General features: G+C 42.3%; 1 protein-coding gene across 3 annotated transcripts in view; it reads right to left on the bottom strand.

The window, feature by feature from the left end:
• GNB1L (G protein subunit beta 1 like) overlaps positions 1–18,580 on the bottom strand; it is a 114,297-nt gene that overhangs the window by 40,103 nt on the left and 55,614 nt on the right. For all 3 annotated transcript variants that reach the window (XM_030220053.1, XM_030220055.1, XM_030220054.1), the window contains 2 exons: positions 17,013–17,138; positions 13,817–13,942 (listed from right to left, as the gene is read on the bottom strand). In XM_030220053.1, coding sequence (XP_030075913.1) covers positions 13,817–13,942; positions 17,013–17,128 — 242 coding nt within the window. In that variant the 5' untranslated portion in view covers positions 17,129–17,138. The remainder of the gene's footprint in view (positions 1–13,816; positions 13,943–17,012; positions 17,139–18,580) is intronic.

The raw sequence follows: 18,580 nt of genomic DNA, 5'->3' as shown, positions 1-18,580 counted from the left end.
CTCTTATATGCACCCTTCTCCTCCACCACTAACTCCAGACTACATTCCTTTTATCTTGCTGCACCATATGCCTGGAATAGACTTCCTGAGCCGGTACATCAAGCTCCATCTCTGGCTGTCTTCAAATCTAAGCTAAAAGCCCACCTTTTTGATGCTGCTTTTAACTCCTAACCCTTACTTACTTGTTCAGTACCCATATTTTATCATTCCCACCTTAGCAATTTCCTTAGCTCTTATTTATCCTGTTTGTCCTAATTAGATTGTAAGCTCTGTCGAGCAGGAACTGTCTTTTTCTGTCCAGTGTACAGTGTTGCATACGTCTAGTAGCACTATACAAATGATAAGTAGTAGTAGTAGTAAAAAATGAACTTGCAGAGCTATTTCAGTAATATATAATTTATCTTTAAAATCAAGCATGATACCAGAAGATTGGAGGATGGCAAATATAATGCCAATTTTTTAAAAGGGCTCCAGATGTGACCCTGGAAATTATAGACCAGTGAGCCTGATGTTGGTGCTGGGTAAAATGGTAGAAACTATTATAAAGAATAAAATTATTAAGCATAAACATACACATGGATTAATGAGACAAAGCCAACATGGATTCAGTCAAGGGAAATCTTGCCTCACAATTTCTTTGATGGGGTGAATAAACATGTGGATAAAGGTGAGTTGGTTAATATTGTGTATCTGTATTCTCAAAAGGCAACTGGCAATCATAGGATAAGAGGTAATGTCCTGTTGTGAATTAAGAACTGGTTAAAAGACAGAAAATAGAGAGCAGGGTAGATAGTGGGGCTTCCCAGGGGTCTATGCTGGGACTGCTACTTTTTAACATATTTATAAATGTTCTAGAGATGGGAATAACTAGTGGGATAATTAAATTTGTTTATAACACAAAGTTATTCAAAGTTGATAAATCACAAGAGGATTGTTAAAAATTGCAAGAGGACCTTACAAGACTGGGCATCCAAATGGTAGATGACATTTAACGTGAGCAAGTGCATGGTGATGCATGTAGGAAAAGAGAAACCCAAATGATAGCTATGTGATGCAATGTTTCACAATAGGAGTCACAGCCCAGGAAAAAGCCAATGGAATATTAGGAATTATTAGTAAAAGAATAGAGGACAAAACTGAGATTATTATAATGCCTTTGTATTACTCCATGGTGCAATCGCACCTCGAATAGTGTGTGCTATTTTGGTCAACGCATTTCAAAAAAGATATAGCAGAAGTAGAAAAGGTACAGAGAAAAGTGATGAAAATGATCAAGGGGATGGGACTACTTCCCTCTGAGGAAAGGTTAAAGCATCCACGGCTCTTCAGCTTGAAAAAGAGAAGGCTGAGCGGATATATAATAGAGGTTTATAAAATACTGAGTACAGTGAAATGGGTAGACTTGAATCCTTTGTTTACTCTTTCCAAAAATACAATGACCAGAGGGTATGCAATGAAGCTACTAAATAGTAAATTTAGAACAAATCTGAGAAAATATTTCTTCACTCAACATGTTATTAAACTCTGGAATTCATTGCCAGAGAATGTGGTAAAAGCAGTTACCTTAGCAGGGTATAAAAAAAGGTTTGGATAATTTCCTAAAAGTAAAGTCTATGTGCCATTATTATGATGGATGTGTTTTTTCTGGGATAAGCAGCATAAAATATTTTGGTATATTGCCAGGTAGTTGTGACCTGAATTGGCCACTGTTAGAAACAGGATACTGGACAGATCTTCGGTCTGTCCCAGTATCACAATGCTTATGATCTTGTGTGTAGACATTTCTGGGGGTGTAGTTTTGGCAGAAAAGTGGTTCAGTTGTGATGTACACACATACTTTATAAAAATAAAAGAGTGCACACAGAGTACAAGCACCTAGTTTTGCCTGTCTGGGAGCAAAGGTAAATTAAACTACCAGGAATAGTTCTGGAAGCCTGTTACATACAGTAGAGCCACATGGGTGCCTAAGTTGCTTTTCTAAAACAGATGAGTTTTTGAAAATTATTTATAAATGTCTTGTTATAAAATTATTTCCCCCCCCCCTCGCCAAAAAATATGGCAAAAGGAATTTTTATTTAACATCTACCCTCTCTACAAACAAAAACATTGCCCCATAGAGAATTCTACTGCATTTGGATATCACAGCCTTTCCTATCACAATGCAAGATTAATGAGATCTTACAACCACCCAGAAAATATTAATAAATGTCAACAATCAAATAGACTTGGAATGAAAAAAAAAGTATTTAAACAGAAACTCTGATCCTTTCACTGCCAAACCAAAAGGCAGCAACTTGTTAGTTTACTTCAGGGTAAAATTACAAGCAATTGCAAGTACATATCCAGCACATGTTTTCCATAAAACAGAAACAATAATTTATGAAAGATGCTGTTCATGTGTTTAGGTAGTCAGACGATTTGCCCTCAAGTTATCACCTGGTATAAGAAGCCCAGATCTGTTTCCAAGAGTTTATTAAAACAAAAAAAAAGTACTTAAACAATTTAAGTAAACAGTGTTGTCACTTGACAAAACGCCCTTCAGGCCGAGCAGTTTTGTGCAAAACTCTCAGAGATCATGTGATCATGTGTTGAGGAAGCCATTATGAAAGCTGCTGTCAGCCTTTCATCAGCCTTCTGGCAGTGTGTAATCAATGCAGGAGAAAAGGGAAGAAAATGGTGACAGTAATTCTAAGACAAGCAGAAGGAAAGTGGAATGGGAAAGGTGGAAGTGGCACTGCTAACTATAGTCTAGACAAACAGCATTTCAGCTGGCTGCTGTATCTAGACGGACCCACCATGTCCAAAGGTTTAGTTACTTTAATGCAACCCTCCTTCAGTAACAAATCCAATCTTCAGGGTACATGTGTGTAGCTGCTCTGTCAGGATTGGGGTTTTTTTTGTAATAGCTGTGCCTACTCTTAAAATTATAAAAAGAGATGTATCTTTATTTAAAAAGTTATATACTACCAATACAACCAATCAGTTCCTTCCTATTTCATTCCCTCTAAGTGTTTGAATAACTGGACTGATGAGAGACCACAGAGTTCCTGACAAAGGATAGCCTCCCACCCCACCCTGCACCCCTTTCCTTCCCCCCCCTCCCAAAAAAAAAAATCTGTAATGTACATGCTGCCTAAAAACTAGAAAGCCTTGATTTAATCCCCCAGAGAGACCAACAATTATAGTGATAAATTGCCTGGGTCATCTCCTTTCGCAGTTATTCGATTGCTTCATGAAGTGATGGAGGAGCATTACATCCTCGTCACGCTGGATGCTAACACACTTTATACTCATCCTGAGCATGAAGCATGGACAAATGCAGACAAGCCTGTGTCAGGACAGAATGTCCATGACTCTCCTTCAAAACAGCTTTTTTTTTTTTTTTTTGTAACATTTGTACCCCGCGCTTTCCCACTCATGGCAGGCTCAATGCGGCTTACATGGGGCAATGGAGGGTTAAGTGACTTGCCCAGAGTCACAAGGAGCTGCCTGTGCTTGCAGTGGGAATCGAACTCAGTTCCCCAGGACCAAAGTCCACCACTCTAACCACTAGGCCACTCCTCCACTAGCAACATTCCATGTAGAAGCCTGCCCTTGCAGCCGCGCAGGCTTCTGTTTCTGTGAGTCTGACGTCCTGCACATACGTGCAGGACGTCAGACTCACAGAAACAGAAGCCTGCGCGGCTGCAAGGGCAGGCTTCTACATGGAATGTTGCTAGTGGTAGTGGAATACAACATTAACATTCCATGTAGAATCTCCAATAGTTAGCAACATTCCATGTAGAATCTGAAATAGGGAAAGGGTAAGTGGGACTTGATATGCTGCCTTTCTGTGGGGTTTATATAGTATATACAGGTACTTATTTGTACCTGGGGCAATGGAGGGTTAAGTGACTTGCCCAGAGTCACAAGGAGCTGCCTGTGCCTGAAGTGGGAATCGAACTCAGTTCCCCAGGACCAAAGTCCACCACCCTAATCACTAGGCTACTCCTCCACTTTTGCAATATAAGAATTAATTCAAATTAAAAAAATGGCACATATATATTAGTTTATTGCTTACTGGGTACTTCCTATACCACCTATCAGTGTTACCACTATAAAGTGGTTTACAGACTAAAACAGTTAGTAAGGAACTCCAATTAAATTAATAGGATAGAAGAAGCATAGAAATAAGGCAGAGATTTTCAAGAGAGCAAAGGGAAATTCATGACAAGCACGCTATCTCCCTCCCCCCCCCCCCCCCCCGCCCCAATCCAACACTGTATATTCAGTCTTTGTTAAATGTTAGCGTAAAGCAATATGTCTTCAGGCTTGTTTTGAATTTTGCAAAACAAAAGTTAAGACCTAAGTGATAGAAATAATGAATTCCATAAGGCTGGTGCTAAGTAGAAAAAAAGCTGTGAACTGGGTACAGTCTACATAAGACTTAGAGGCAGTGAAGTAAGTAGTAATTCGGATGAAGAAAAAAAAAAAAAAAAGGTGATCAGCCAGATGGTATGGTACCAGAGATGAAGCTAAGTAAGGTAGGAAACCAGTATGAAGTGCTTTATGGGCAAGTATAAGAGTCTTATATTTGGAACGATACTGAATTTGAAGCCAGTGGTGTTGATTCAGTAGCAGTGGCACTAGCCGTCATAATTCCTAGCCCTATTCTGGACTGATTGAAGATATTTCAGAAATGACTGTCAATTTTGTCACTAATTGACTATTGCAATTCTCTTTATTTAGGTATTTCTGCTAAATTAGTACATAGGATTCAGCTTATTCAGAATATGGCAGCAAGACTAATCTATTGTAAGTCTAAGTCTGACCATGTCTCTCCACTGTTTAGAGAACTGAACTGCTCCCAGTGAGGGCTTGAATACATTTTAAGGTGGTATGTCTGATTTTCAAAACCTTAGAAGGCCATTATCCCAATGGATTGGTCCCTTTGATTAATTTGTTGGGTTATTTATAGAAAAGTGTAATTATCTGCTTTTGGAATTCCCAAATGTCAAATATGTTAAACATAAATCGTTACTAACAAATTCATTTACGTATTTATCAGCAAAACTCTGGAATGACTTGCCTAATGACATCCACTCTTCTATATGTTACTTTCATTTTTGAAAGTTGGTGAAATCATATTTACTTCCTACATTTTTGTAACAGGTTTTTCTCTTTGTTTTAGTGATGATTATATTAGTTTGTAATTCCTGGTTATTGTACCTGAACTCCCCTGTACCTCCTAGAAGAGAAGAGGGACAGGAGAGATATGATACAGACGTTTAAATACTTGAAAGGTATTAATATAGAAACAAATATTTTCCAGAGAAGGGAAACTAGTAAAACTAGAGGACATGATTTGAGGTTGAGGGGTGGTAAACTTAGGAGTAACGTCAGAAAATTCTTTTTCATGAAGAGAGTGGTTGATGCCTGGAATGTCCTCCCAAGGATGCTGGTGGTGAACAGAACTGTGGCAGAATTCAAGGTTCCGTGGGATGAACACAGAGGATCACTAATTAGAAAATGAATGGTATAAAAACAAAGCTTAAAGGTTTGCATATGTGTTTGCACGTCAAGTGGTGTTTATATGGCAGCTCTGGCTATATCAACTAAGGCCATTGCTGGGCTGGCTTGTACAGTCTGAATCCTGTAAACAGCAATCCGATGGAAACTCCAGTAATTTGGAACGTGAGGACAGCACCAGGCAGACTTTTACAGTCTGTGTCCCGCAAATGACAAGATGGATTCGAATAGGCTTTGACGGCAACTCCTGTAGTTGGAGCATAAGGACAGAGCCCTGAAACAACAGAGAAAGACCATGATCAAGTATATAAAATCACGTTCATTGTTGATTCAATCTAGAATTGAGAATGAACGAGACCACTGGGCAGACTGGATGGACTGTTCAGGTCTTTCTCTGCCGTCACTTACTATGTTACCCCACTTTGAACCTTATTAAGGAATTAGGAGGGTAATAAGTCCCCCAAGATAAGATAAGAAGACCTGCGTAGGCTACGTTACAATAGTCCAGGTGCGATGTACCTGTGGTAGTAGATTGGTTTCCTGATTTGAAATGTTTAAAAAATCTCGTACAGCTCTAAATTGACAAAGCACATAGGAACAGTAATTGACTACTAGAGAAATGTGCTGACTTCAAGGATAACTCCTAGGTACCTAAAGGAATCCATCGGGGAGATTAGTGCATTACTGATGATGCTTTTTAATCTGGAAGAGTAATAAGATCAGATCATATGCAGACTCACTCTAACACTATACCATTAACTTAATAGATCTAGTTCTGTCCATATTGCTAAAGATATATCCCAGCTGCCAGCCATACAGCATGACCACTTGTAGGACTGCACTCATCCAAGGCAGTATTTATTGTCTTCCTTCTCTGTACTCTATACTCTTGAGTACATTTAGATGCAAGATTCCTTATTTAATTCACCTCCCGAATCCCTCCTTTCCCATGACTAACTACAATTATAAGATTATGTTTGCATTCTAATAGCAATTAGATCTCATTTTTAAATGTCTAGTTTAAAAAGTTTGAACTCAGCTACTAGCATCCCTATTACAAAAAAACAGGCCAAATAGGGATAATTACATTTTAGTGCTTAAGAAAGGGAAAGACCAATAGGAATTTGAAAGTAAGATTCACAGAACAAAGTATGATCAACAGTGGAATAAACCAATTCTGCTTGTTGAATACTTTGTATTAATACGAAAAATCCCAATATAAACCACTGGTACTCAAACCACTAATACCAATGCAAAACTGGGGTACTACTTACAAAAAAACATTTTGAGGACATGTACCAAAAAAGTGAAGGTACTTACTTATAGCAGGTGTTCTCTGAGGGCAGCAGGCTTTATATTCTCACAAGTGGGTGACGCCAACCCGCGTCACCCAGTCCACAATTTACAAAAGTCTAATGAGAGCTTTGTGCAGCGCAAGACACACTCCATCTCGCATGCGCGAGTGCCTTCCCGCCCACCATGAGAGCGTGGTCTCTTCAGTTTAATACTACAGCAAAAATAAAGTAATAATAAAAAAGGAAAGAACTCCAAGGAGAGGTGGGAGGGATTGTGAGAATATAAAGCCTGCTGTCCTCGGAGAACAGCCACTACAGGTAAGAACCTTTGCTTTCTCAAAGGACAAGCAGACTTACCTATTCTAACAAGTGGGGAATCCCTAGCATTCAGGCTCACCAAAAACAACAAACGTTGGTCAACTGGGCCCCACAACGGCAAGGGCATAACACAGGTTGACCTCAAACTATATACAAATGAGGGTGCTGCCTGGAACAGACTAAAATGGGCCTAGGAGGGTGGAGTTGGATTCTAGATCCCAAATAGATTCTGCAATACTGTCTGCTCAAACCAAAAGCTGCATCGGGTATCCTGCTCAAGACCATAGTGTGATGTGAATGTGTGGACTGAAGACCACATTGCAGCCTTGCAAATTTCTTCAGTGGAGGCCGACCTCAAGTGGGCTACTGACGCAGACATGGCTCTGATATTATGAGCCGTGACATGACTCTCTAAGGCCAGTCCAGTCTGGGCATAAGTGAAGGAAATGCAATCTACTAGCCAAATAGAAATGGTGCGTTTCCCAATGGCAACCCCCATTCTGTTGGGATCAAAAGAAACAAAAAGTTGGGCAGACTGTCTGTGGGGCCTTGTCCGCTCCATGTAATAGGCCAATGCTCTCTTGCAATCCAAGGTGTGCAAGGTGCTTTCGCCAGGATGGGCATGAGGTCGGGGAAAGAATGTTGGCAAGACAATCGACTGGTTCAGATGGAACTCCGACACCACTTTTGGCAGGAACTTAGGGTGCGTGTGGAGAACTACTCTGTTGTGATGAAACTTAGTATAAGGTGGATTCACCACTAAGGTCTGAAGCTCACTGACCCTATGAGCTGAAGTAACAGCCACCAAGAAAATGACCTTCAAGGTCAAGTACTTCACATGACAGGAATTCAGTGGCTCAAAAGTAACTTTCATCAGTAGGTGAGACTGACATTGAGATCCCACAACACTGGTGGAGGTTTGACAGGGGGCTTTGACAAAAGACCCAAGGAAGCGAATTCTAGGCTCTCAACATCCAAGCAGTGAGAGCCAGAGACTGAAGGTTGGGATGTAGAAGGGACCCCTTATTCTGCATGATGAGGGTCAGAAAACACTGCAATCTCCATGGTTCTTCAGAGGATAACTCCAGAAGTAGAGGGAACCATATCTGCCACTGCTAGTACGGCACAATCAGAATCATGGCTCCATGGTCTTTCTTGAGTTTCAACAAAATCTTCCCCACTAGAGGTATGGAAGGATATGCGTACAGGACCTCTCCCCAATTGAGGAGAAAGGAATCTGATGCCAATCTGTCATGGGCCTGAAGCCTGGAACAGAACTGAGAGACCTTATGGTTGACCTGAATGGCAAAAAGATCCACTGAGAGGGTGCCCCATGCTTGGAAGATCTTGCAGGCTACGCCCATATTGAGAGACCACTCGTGAGGTTGCATTATCCTGCTCAGTCTGTCAGCCAGAGTATTGTTTCTGCCCGTTAGATAAGTGGCTAAAAGGAATATGCCATGTTGGTGAGCCCAATGCCACATCCGGACGCCTCTTGACACAGAAAGCATGACCCAGTGCCCCCCTGCTTGTTAGTGTAATACATTGCAAACTGATTATTTGTTTGGATGAGAACAATTTGGTGAGATAGCCAATCTCTGAAAGCCTTTAGAGCATTCACCCGGAGCTTCAGAAAACTGATCTGAAGATTTGTTTCCTGGGAGGACCAAGCTCCTTGAGTGTGAAGCCCATCTAACATGACCTCCCCATCCCAGGAGAGATGCATCTGTCATCATCACTTTTTGTGGCTGAGGAATTTGGAATGGAAGTCCCAGAGTCAAATTGGATGGAATGATCCACCACTGAAGGAAGCGTACAAGCTCTGGGGACACTTGGATGACATCTTCTAGACTCCCCATGGCTTGATACCACTAAATAGATAGGGTCCATTGAGCTGATGTCATGGGTGTAACATACACCGTGGAAGCCATGTGGCCCAACAATTTCAACCAACTGACCTGTGACCTGCTGAGAAGCACAAACCTTGGATGTGAGTGCAACAAAATTGTCTGCTCTCATCTCTGGGAGGTAGGCTCGAACCATCTGAGTATCCAGCAGGGCTCCTATGAACTCCAATCGCTGGTCAGGGCGGAGATGGGACTTGGGGTAGTTTAAAACAAATCCTAGTAGCTTGAGCACCCGAATGTCATCCACATGGACTTCTGAGCACCTTCCTCCGAGATGTCTTTCACCAGTCAATTGTCGAGATAAGGGAACACATGGACTCCCAGTCTGCGTAGCAATGCTGCAACTACCGCTAGACATTTGGTGAAGACCCTGGGACCTGAAGCAAGGTCAAAAGGCAACATGTGGTACTGAAAGTGATGTGTTCCCAGCCGAAATCGAAGATCATTCCGGTGGGCTGGAGGTATCAGGATGTGACTACATGCATCCTTTAAGTCCAGAGAGCATAGCCAATCATTTTTCTGAATCATTGGGAGAAGGGTGCCCAGGGAAACCATCCTGAACTTTCCACGGACTAGGAATTAGGTCTAGGATGGGACGCATCCCCTGTTTCTCTTGCACAAGGAAGTACCTGGTATAGAATCCCTGCCCTTCCTCCCCTGGTAGAACGGGCTCGACTGTATGGGCCTTCAGAAGGGCTGAGAGTTGCTCTGTGCTGAGAACTGTGCTGAGAACTGAACAAATGAGCTCTTGAGGAGCAATTTGGAGTTTCAGACACCAACTGAGGGCATATCCGAGACGGACTATTGGAAGAACCCATCGATCAGAGGTTATAAGAGGCCACCTTTCATGAAAAAAATTTCAGCCTCCCCCCGACCGGCAAGTCATCCGGGATGGACAATTTTACTGTGGCTATGCTCTGCTGGAGCCAGTCAAAAGCTCATCCCTTGCTTTGCCTGGGGAGCAGCAGGGGCCTTTGCCGCACACTTGTTGATGTGAATGAGAGCACTGGGATTGAGCCTCAGCTGGCTAGTGAGCCAAAGGGTTGGACCTACACCTGGGACAGTAATAGGAGGCAGTTGCAGAAGAACCCAACTGGAGACAGAAGACGTGGTAACAGTGTGATTTTAGATTTGGTCTGCGACCTCTTCAACCTTCTCTCCAAAAAGGTTATCCCCCCAATATGGGGCATCCGCCATCCTTTGCTGAACAGGATGTTCCAAGTCAGAACACGCATTGCTATACTCTGGGCAGAGATCCTGGATGCCACATCAAAAGTGTCATAAGTGCCCCTGGCCAAAAACTTTCAACATGCCTTCTGCTGCTTGACCAACTGGCGAACTGACTTAGCCTGCTCAGGAGAAAGCGTATCAGCCAGGTCCGGCAACTTGAGCACTGAGTTTTGCAAATGGACACTCATGAAGAGCTGGTATGATTGTATTCGGGAAATGAGCATTGAAGCCTGGTACATCTTCCTCCCAAAAGAATCCAGGGTTCTAGCTTCTCTGCTTGGGGGTGCCGAGGCATAGTCCCTGGAGCTCCTGGCTTTTTTGAGAGGATTCCACTGACAAAACCAGGCGCACTGTGGATCCAGTAGTGGATGTCAAACTTCTTGGGCATGACAGAGACCGACAGAGGGGACACCCAGTTCCTGGCGAGGACTTCCCTGAATACCTCGTGGAGAGGGGCAATCACAGCCTCCTTAGGAAGAGATGTGTATTGCAGGACCTTGAGCATCTTGGCCCTGGGCTCATCCTCCACTTCCAAAAGAAATGGAATGGCATCAGTCATTTCCTTAACAAAAGAAGGAAATGAAAGGTTCTCCGGAGGACACTTTCTCCTTTCAGGTAGAAGGGAGGATTCAGAAGGAATTCCATAGAACTCATCCAAGGAAAAGTACTTGGATCCTCCTCTGAAACCCATGAGTGCTCCTCCTGGGTGTTAGACAATACCTCCTGATGGGAGTATCAAGATAGAACCTGTCTCAACGTGGAGAAGCCACATCCTCGAGAATGGTGTTGAGAAGTCGGCTCCCGTCTGGACTCCGGTGAAGCTTCCTCCACCGATGTCGAGGGAGTGCTGGCCAGGGTGACAGTCAACACCAGGGCCGAATGCAGCATCGGAGACCGCACCACAGGCTGAGGGCCACACGGGACCACAACAGAAGGCAGAGTAGGCACAAGCACCCCCCATGTCGATGCACACCATTACATGAAACCATCCAGCAGCTCAGGGAGCAAGGCCCAGATGCGCTCATTGAGGGCCAACACCAGGAAAAGCTGGGGTGCTGGCTCAGGTGCAAGTTGCAGAATTGCTGGGGTCAATACAGGAGCAGGGTGATCGCTGCTGGGAGACCAACGCATTGGCACCTCCAGTATGGAGGTGGAGTGGTCCTCCCAGTGTCAACGCTTCTCGGGTGCTGAATCCTTCAACGCCCTGGAGTTCCCAGCACCAAGCCTCCAGGGCAACCAATGACAACGCTTCTTGGCCTTTTCCCAAAGCGTGTCACCGAGGCTCCTCAGGGCCGACAAGGATGACATCAAATTCACATGTCGCCTCAGGTTCAGGTCTGACGATGGACAGTTCTGGGGGCCCTGCACAGCAGAAGGCCTCGAGGCAAGTGGAGACCTACTCAATGCTTCACTGCTCCCAGTGTCTAATGGTTTACCAGTAACCATGCTTACCGAAGCTCCCGACGCGATGCTCGATGTCTCCGACCATGATGCCAATGCCAACTTCGAGAAACCAGACTTGACTCCAAAAATCCTCTCTCGTTGAGTCTCTCTGGAAACCTGGGTCCTCCTTCTTCATGTGAAGACAGAGAACACAGTTAGTGGAGCTATGGTCAGGCCCAAGACACTGTAGACACCAAGAATGGGTGCCTTTCCCAGAGACTGTCCGATTGCACTGGGTACAGCGCCTGAAGTCACTGGGAACCTTTGTGGACATGGAAGGAAAAACTTCCTCGGCTAAATTAAACGAAGCAATGGTGCCTGAAAAAGAGGCAAGGCATGGCAAAAAAGAAAGGAAAAGTTCCAGGCCGAAGTCAAGGCCTAAATACGGCCTGATGACAACGAAATATAAAAAGAAACTTAAAACTAGAAAAAATGGCTAATAACATAAGGGAAAATTAAAGGACAGAGGTTCCACAATAGGAATACAATAAAAGATGGAAAAAAACAAATGAAAAATAGCCGAAAGGCACAAAAAAGCTCTCAATGGGCAAGAGATATGAGGAGACGATAAAAAAGTACTCCCTTTCCTCACTACAGTACAAAAAGAATTGAGGAGAACGCGTTCTCGCGGCGGGCGGGAAGGCACTTGTGTGTGCATGGTGAAGTGTGTCTTGCGCTCCACAAAATTCTGGACCACGCGACGCGGGTAGGCATCAGCCACTTGTAAGAATAGATAAGCCTGCTTGTCCTCAGAGAAATTAGTTAAACACACAATATGTGCAATTGAAATTTTTAAATTTGTAATTTTTAAGGGAATTCTCAGAGTTATAACTCACTCAAGCAGGGATGCCCACTCTCATAGGCTAATACCCTAAAGGAAGAATAAGTTTCTCAATCACCGAATACCCCCACAATGTTTTTCCAATTTTAAGCACATCTTGTGCCCCATTAATCACTGGTTTTGCATTGACGTTGAATACTTTGAGCATCAAAGACATGGCTAGACATCTTTGAGATTTCAAAAACTTCAAATTGTTCTTCAAGGATATGGAGGGACTGAAAGGAGAGACTAACAACATGAAGTTCATTTAATTCATGTATTTAGGTCTTATAACCTAAAGGTCTTAGGAGTTATCCTGTTCATAGGACCTATGCTAATATGTGAGAACTCTGCTAGTGCTTACAGCTTCTTGGGTGTGAACTTGAAGATTGGTCATATTTTTTTTCTATCTTTATAAAATAAGTAATCATCTTGATTTGATTTGATATATTACCATTTGAGAAACATCATCATAGCGATTTACAAACATACCATCTACAGACATGTGAAGGGAAATTCTATAAACTGGGAGTTCACACTTATGCATGTGCTACGCTATTTGGCAAATACCCGCTTAACTTACACAGCAGATATTTGAGGGGGGAGCGTAGACAGGGATGGAGCATGGGCAGGACTTCCACTTATGCGCATAACTTACAGAATACTTTAAGTTATGTGCATTCCTGCCACGTTAAGGTGCCCGCATTTATACCAGCTCTATGGCTGGTGCAACTGAAGGTCCGCCATTACTGCCAGCATTCTACACAGAACTCAACCACCTAGGATCTGTTATAGAAATGGGAACCTACCCTGCAGCCTCGAGACCTAAATGGAGGTTACAGAATTACTCCCAAAGGGGGTAGTTTTACAAAATCATTATTTCGTATATAATGCCTCTTATAAAAAGTTCCCATGTGTAAAGGTATATGCAATGGCCAGATGATGGTCATGCATTCTGTACAGGCATGTGCTGGAGCAGGCTAAAAACACTAGCACACCTTTGTAAAAGGACCCCTAAGTGCATTGTTTCAATCTTTGCCTCTGGGAACACCTCCGCTAAATGTAGGTAGAAGTATGTGTTCTGTAGAATAATGTAAATACTTTTATTTGTAGGCAATGGGAACAATTTTCAAACAGCTCACTTCTGCAGGCAAAAGACTGCTTTGAAAACTGCCCTCCCCTAAGCTCAAGGTTTAAAAATCAGTAACCAGAAGAACCATCCTATTAATCTGAGCAAAATAAACTGTTCATTTAAAGTGAGGCTCACTTAACTGTCAAGTTTCATTTTCACAGACCTGAGAAGGGTATCTCTGCCATACAAAGTCTGTAGCCAGCAAAGTGACTTTCCTCCATGGCCATCCAGAACCATTCCCATTCTCCGTGTTTTCAGGTTCCAGAGATGGATCAGCCCATTAGAAGCCCTGCCAAAGGGAGAACCAGAAACAGATGTCAGTTTACTGTTACTGCCCTGTCATAGAACCTTCTCTACACTTCTGCAAACTCTTATGAGATATGTGTTGTTTCAAAAGCCAGTGTCTCTCAGGAAATGTGAAAAAATGCACTGCAATCTCTGCAGAACAGGTAAGTAAGATCAGAATACTGTAACTACACATGCTGCAGTTAAGCTGAACTGCTCTGCTACAGATACAGAATGCTGCAGCACACTCTGGGGTCGTTCTATACAGGGCCGCCTAGAATGCACATCAGTGCCAGTATTCAAAAGATTCACACAATAATTGAAATGATCAGCCCAACACCAACAAAACTTTTTTTACACATGAAGAAGCAGGTATAATAACTGACCTCAGCAGTGACTCTTTTCACACTGAGACACAGTTCAATGACTCACTGTAAACATCATCGGTCCACCCATAACTTTTAATTTTACTTTTGTCTTAGAAACTTTTTATATTTTTATAAAATCTTATAGAATATGTAAAACGCTATTTAGCTTTCTCAGCAAGTTTAATGTAATGCTGACGGACCCACACTAACATGGTCTATGTTTCAAGAACCTGCTGCAGGGTTTCGTCCTCTATTGCGTCCGCTTTCTCTCATACTACAAAATAGGCAGCCCTTGTTGAAAATTACCACATGATATTCAAGAAATTGCCTGGCACCCTACATTTAGGAGAACTGTCAAATCTTACTTATTTGCTCAATATCTGACAGGTACTTAAAGATTTTATGCTGTATTTAATTCTATTGTAAGTAGACGAGATTTGTCCCATTTTTATTTTTGCTGTGATCCACTTGACCTTCATTCTGGTTAAGCTGAATAGAAATGACCCTATTAGATTAGATGAGACAGAATTACACTTCAGAGGCTTGGTTTTGCCTCACTGCATATAGGGCTGCATCTCTGTGTACTGACTAACACAAAACCAGGTCTGGATCGCACTGTTCTGGGGATATGAAGTGCAAACTGATAGGTCGGCTTCTCCTGGGATCCACTGACACTGCAAGTCTTATCGGTCTCTGTGTTATAACTTTCTAATGTTAACATTACTGGAACTGTTCTGTCTTTCTTTATGTGCTTACTCCCTTTATACTTTACTGTTGTTTAATGACATTTGTTTCCGATTAAGAACATAAGCGTTGTCATACTGGGACTGAACAAGTCCATCAAGCTCAGTACCCTGTTTCCAATAGTGACAAATTCAGATCACAAGTACCTGGCAAAAAAAAAAAAAAAAGAGTAAAACAGATTTTGTGCTGCTTATTCTCGAAATAAGCAGTGGATTTTCCCAAGTTATCTTAATAATGGCTTAAGAACTTTTCTTTTAGGAAATTATCCAAACCTTTTTTAAACCCTGCTAAGCTAACTGTTTTTACCACATTCTCTGTCAATGAATTCCAGAGTTTAATTACACTTTAAGTGAAGAAATATTTTCTCTGATTTGTTTTAAATTTACTACTTAGTAGCTTCAATGCATGGCCCTACTACTAGTAATTTTGAAAAGGGTAAACAAGCGATTTACGTTTATTTGTTCCACTCAGTATTATATAGACTTTATCATATCTTCCCTCAGCTGTCTCTTCTCCAAGCTGAAACGCCCTATCCGCTTTAGCCTTTCCTCATAGGGAAGTCATCCCATCCACTTATCATGTTTGTCACCCATCTCTGTATCTTTCCTAATTCTGCTACATCTTTTTTGAGATGTGGTGACCAGAACTGCTCATAGGTCGCACCTTGGAGCAATACAAAGGCATTACAATATTCACATTTTTGCTTTCCATTCCTTTCCTAATTGTTCCTAACAATCTATTTGCTTTCTTAGCCATCTGAGCAGAGGGTTTCAAGGTATTATCAATGATGACACCTAGCTCTTTTTCCTAGGTGGTGACTCCTAATGTGGAACTTTGCATCACTTGGCAATATTTTGAGTTCCTCTTTGCCACATACATCACTTTGCACTTCCTCACATTAAATGTCATCTGTCAACTGAATGCCCAGTCTCCCAGTCTCATAAGATTCTCTTGCAATTTTTCACAATCCTCTTGTGATTTAACAACTTTGAACAATTTTATGTCATCAGCAAATTTAACTACCCCACTAATTATTCCTATCTCTAATTAATTTATAAATATGTTTAAAAGCAGTGGTCCCAGCACACACCACACTATCTACCTTTCTCCATTGAGAATACTGTTTAACCCTACTGTTTTCTGTCTTTTAACCAGTTCTTAATCCACAATAGGATATTACCACCTATCCTATGACTTTCTAATTTCCTCAGATGTCACTCATAAGGTACTTTGTCAAATGCCTTTTGAAAATACATATAAACAATATTGACTGGCTCACCTTTACCCATATGTTTATTCACCCCTTCAAAGAAATGTAGTAGATTGGTGCAGCAAGATTTCCCTTGACTAAATCCATGTTGGCTTTGTCTCATTAATCCGTGCCTTTGTATATGCTCTGTAATTTTGTTCTTTACAATAGTCTCTACCATTTTGCCTAGCACCGATATCAAGCTCACCGGTCTCTGTTTTCCCAAATCACCTCCAGAACGCTTTTTTAAAAGCTGGCATACATTGGCCACTCTCCAATCTTCAAGTACCATGCTTGATTTTAAAGATAAATTACATATTACTAACAATAGCTCTGCAAGTTCATTTTTCAGTTCTATCAGTATTCTGGGACGTACACCATCCGGTCCAGACGATTTGCTACTCTTCAATTTTTTAAACTACCCCATTACATCTTCCAGATTAACAGAGATTTGTTTCAGTTTCTCTGACTCATCAACACTGAATACCATTTCTGGCACTGGTATCGCCCCCACACCTTCCTCTGTGAAGAATGAAGCAAAGAATTAATTTAATCTGTCCGCTATGGCCTTGTTTTTAATTTATATTGTATACAACTTTGTTACTGCCTAAGAAATGGCGGTATATCAAATAAAACTAACCATAAACCATCTAATAAAAGCATAGTTAATGCTCTGTCAATACTACTGTATTATACGCAATTGAAGTACTAACCCAGAAAAGAGAACAGGGCAACTCTGATCCTGGTCTGCAGAGTAAAAATGCAGAAATGTGACCTCAGCATTGAGCCCTCGCAGTACAAACTTTGGGTCAGGAGGTGGAAGAGCCATGCTTCCTGCACTGAAAAATAAAAGTGTCAGAAAATAATAATTAACTCTGGAATTTGAAGATTAATAGTTGGAAGAGGTTATTTAAAATGTCCAGATACAGTGAACACCTCTGAATTCTCTTCAACTCTACTGAGAATCAGTACATATAAAACACACAATTTATTTTACTTATTTAAAAGGGCTTATATCCCACTTATTAAAAAAATCTGAGGTTACAATTTTACATACATATTAAAACAAACTAAGCCCCCCCTTTTTACAAAGCCACGCAACAATGCTGACGCAGCCCATCCATTTTGTCTGGGCTGTGTCAGCATTACTGCAATGGCAGCCGCTAGCGCGGCTTTGTAAAAGGGAGGGTAAAACATTAAAAACACATATTACTATAATAAATACAAACAAGTAGGCAACCCTGTTTTAATGTAAAGATCGTCCTAAAACCTTTAGCAAAAGTCCTACCCTCTAATTACAAATGTGGAAAGAACCCACAGTAAAATTATAAAAAGCAAGACAGAAGTGATCTGAGTGCATGAGTAAAGACTCTTGGCTGTATGCCTTGGAAGTAATAGGATCCCATTAGCAAGATGCTTCACGTTTCAGTCTGTGAACCAGTGTTTTAAAAGGTAACACCCTGTGACTTAAGTTTCCACGATTTCTTTTATAAATCGGAGGAGTGGAAAGAGAGGAAAATATTCTCCCTCAAAACTTATACTACTTTTGGGTTGAACTGTGTTTAAAGGCGGCGGTACAGAAATGTAACAGAATATAAACTAGAACAGAAAGGTCTACAGTGTGGTATTGAATGGTCTAGAGGTGCAGAAACTCTGTAAGGAGAACGTAAGGCAGGGGCTTTCATCAGTAGCTGACCAGGAGGTTTTGATGTTGGCATAACAAATATTAACTATTTTCATCCACTATTCAATCACTGATTCTACTACCTCTGGCACACATTATTCTAGCAAAGATAACTTCATTTATCCTATATAATAATTCTCACCTCCAACGTTCGAATGTGCCTGGGACCGTGCGTCCCTCGGAGGTGGTCTGCTAGGCAGGCACGCACTGACGTCAGTGACGTCAGTGACAGCTGATTCCAAGGGAAGGGGAGGAGTAGGGCTACTCCTCCCCCTGCCTGGGAATCAGCTGTCAGTGCGCCGCTCCCTGCCATTTCAGAGCAAGTTGCAGGGAGCGGGGCAACACAGGCACCCCCCCTCGCCGCATCACAAAACCACCCCCCCCCACCCGACGAACATCAACACCCCGCCCAGGCAGGGGGAGGAGTAGGGAAACACGCGAAGTACTCCTCTCCCTGCCCACGAAACAGCTCTCAGTGTCCCCTCCTCGGCGCAACACCAAGCCCCTCCCCCCGGCGCATCACACAAGCCCATACCCCCCCGGCCACACCAACCCCCTCGCCACCCACAGTCGCCAATACTAACACTGTCCGGCCGC

Source organism: Microcaecilia unicolor, chromosome 11 (assembly GCF_901765095.1).
Source record: "Microcaecilia unicolor chromosome 11, aMicUni1.1, whole genome shotgun sequence".
Taxonomy (NCBI): domain Eukaryota; kingdom Metazoa; phylum Chordata; class Amphibia; order Gymnophiona; family Siphonopidae; genus Microcaecilia; species Microcaecilia unicolor.
This window is presented reverse-complemented; position numbering and strand designations above follow the sequence as displayed.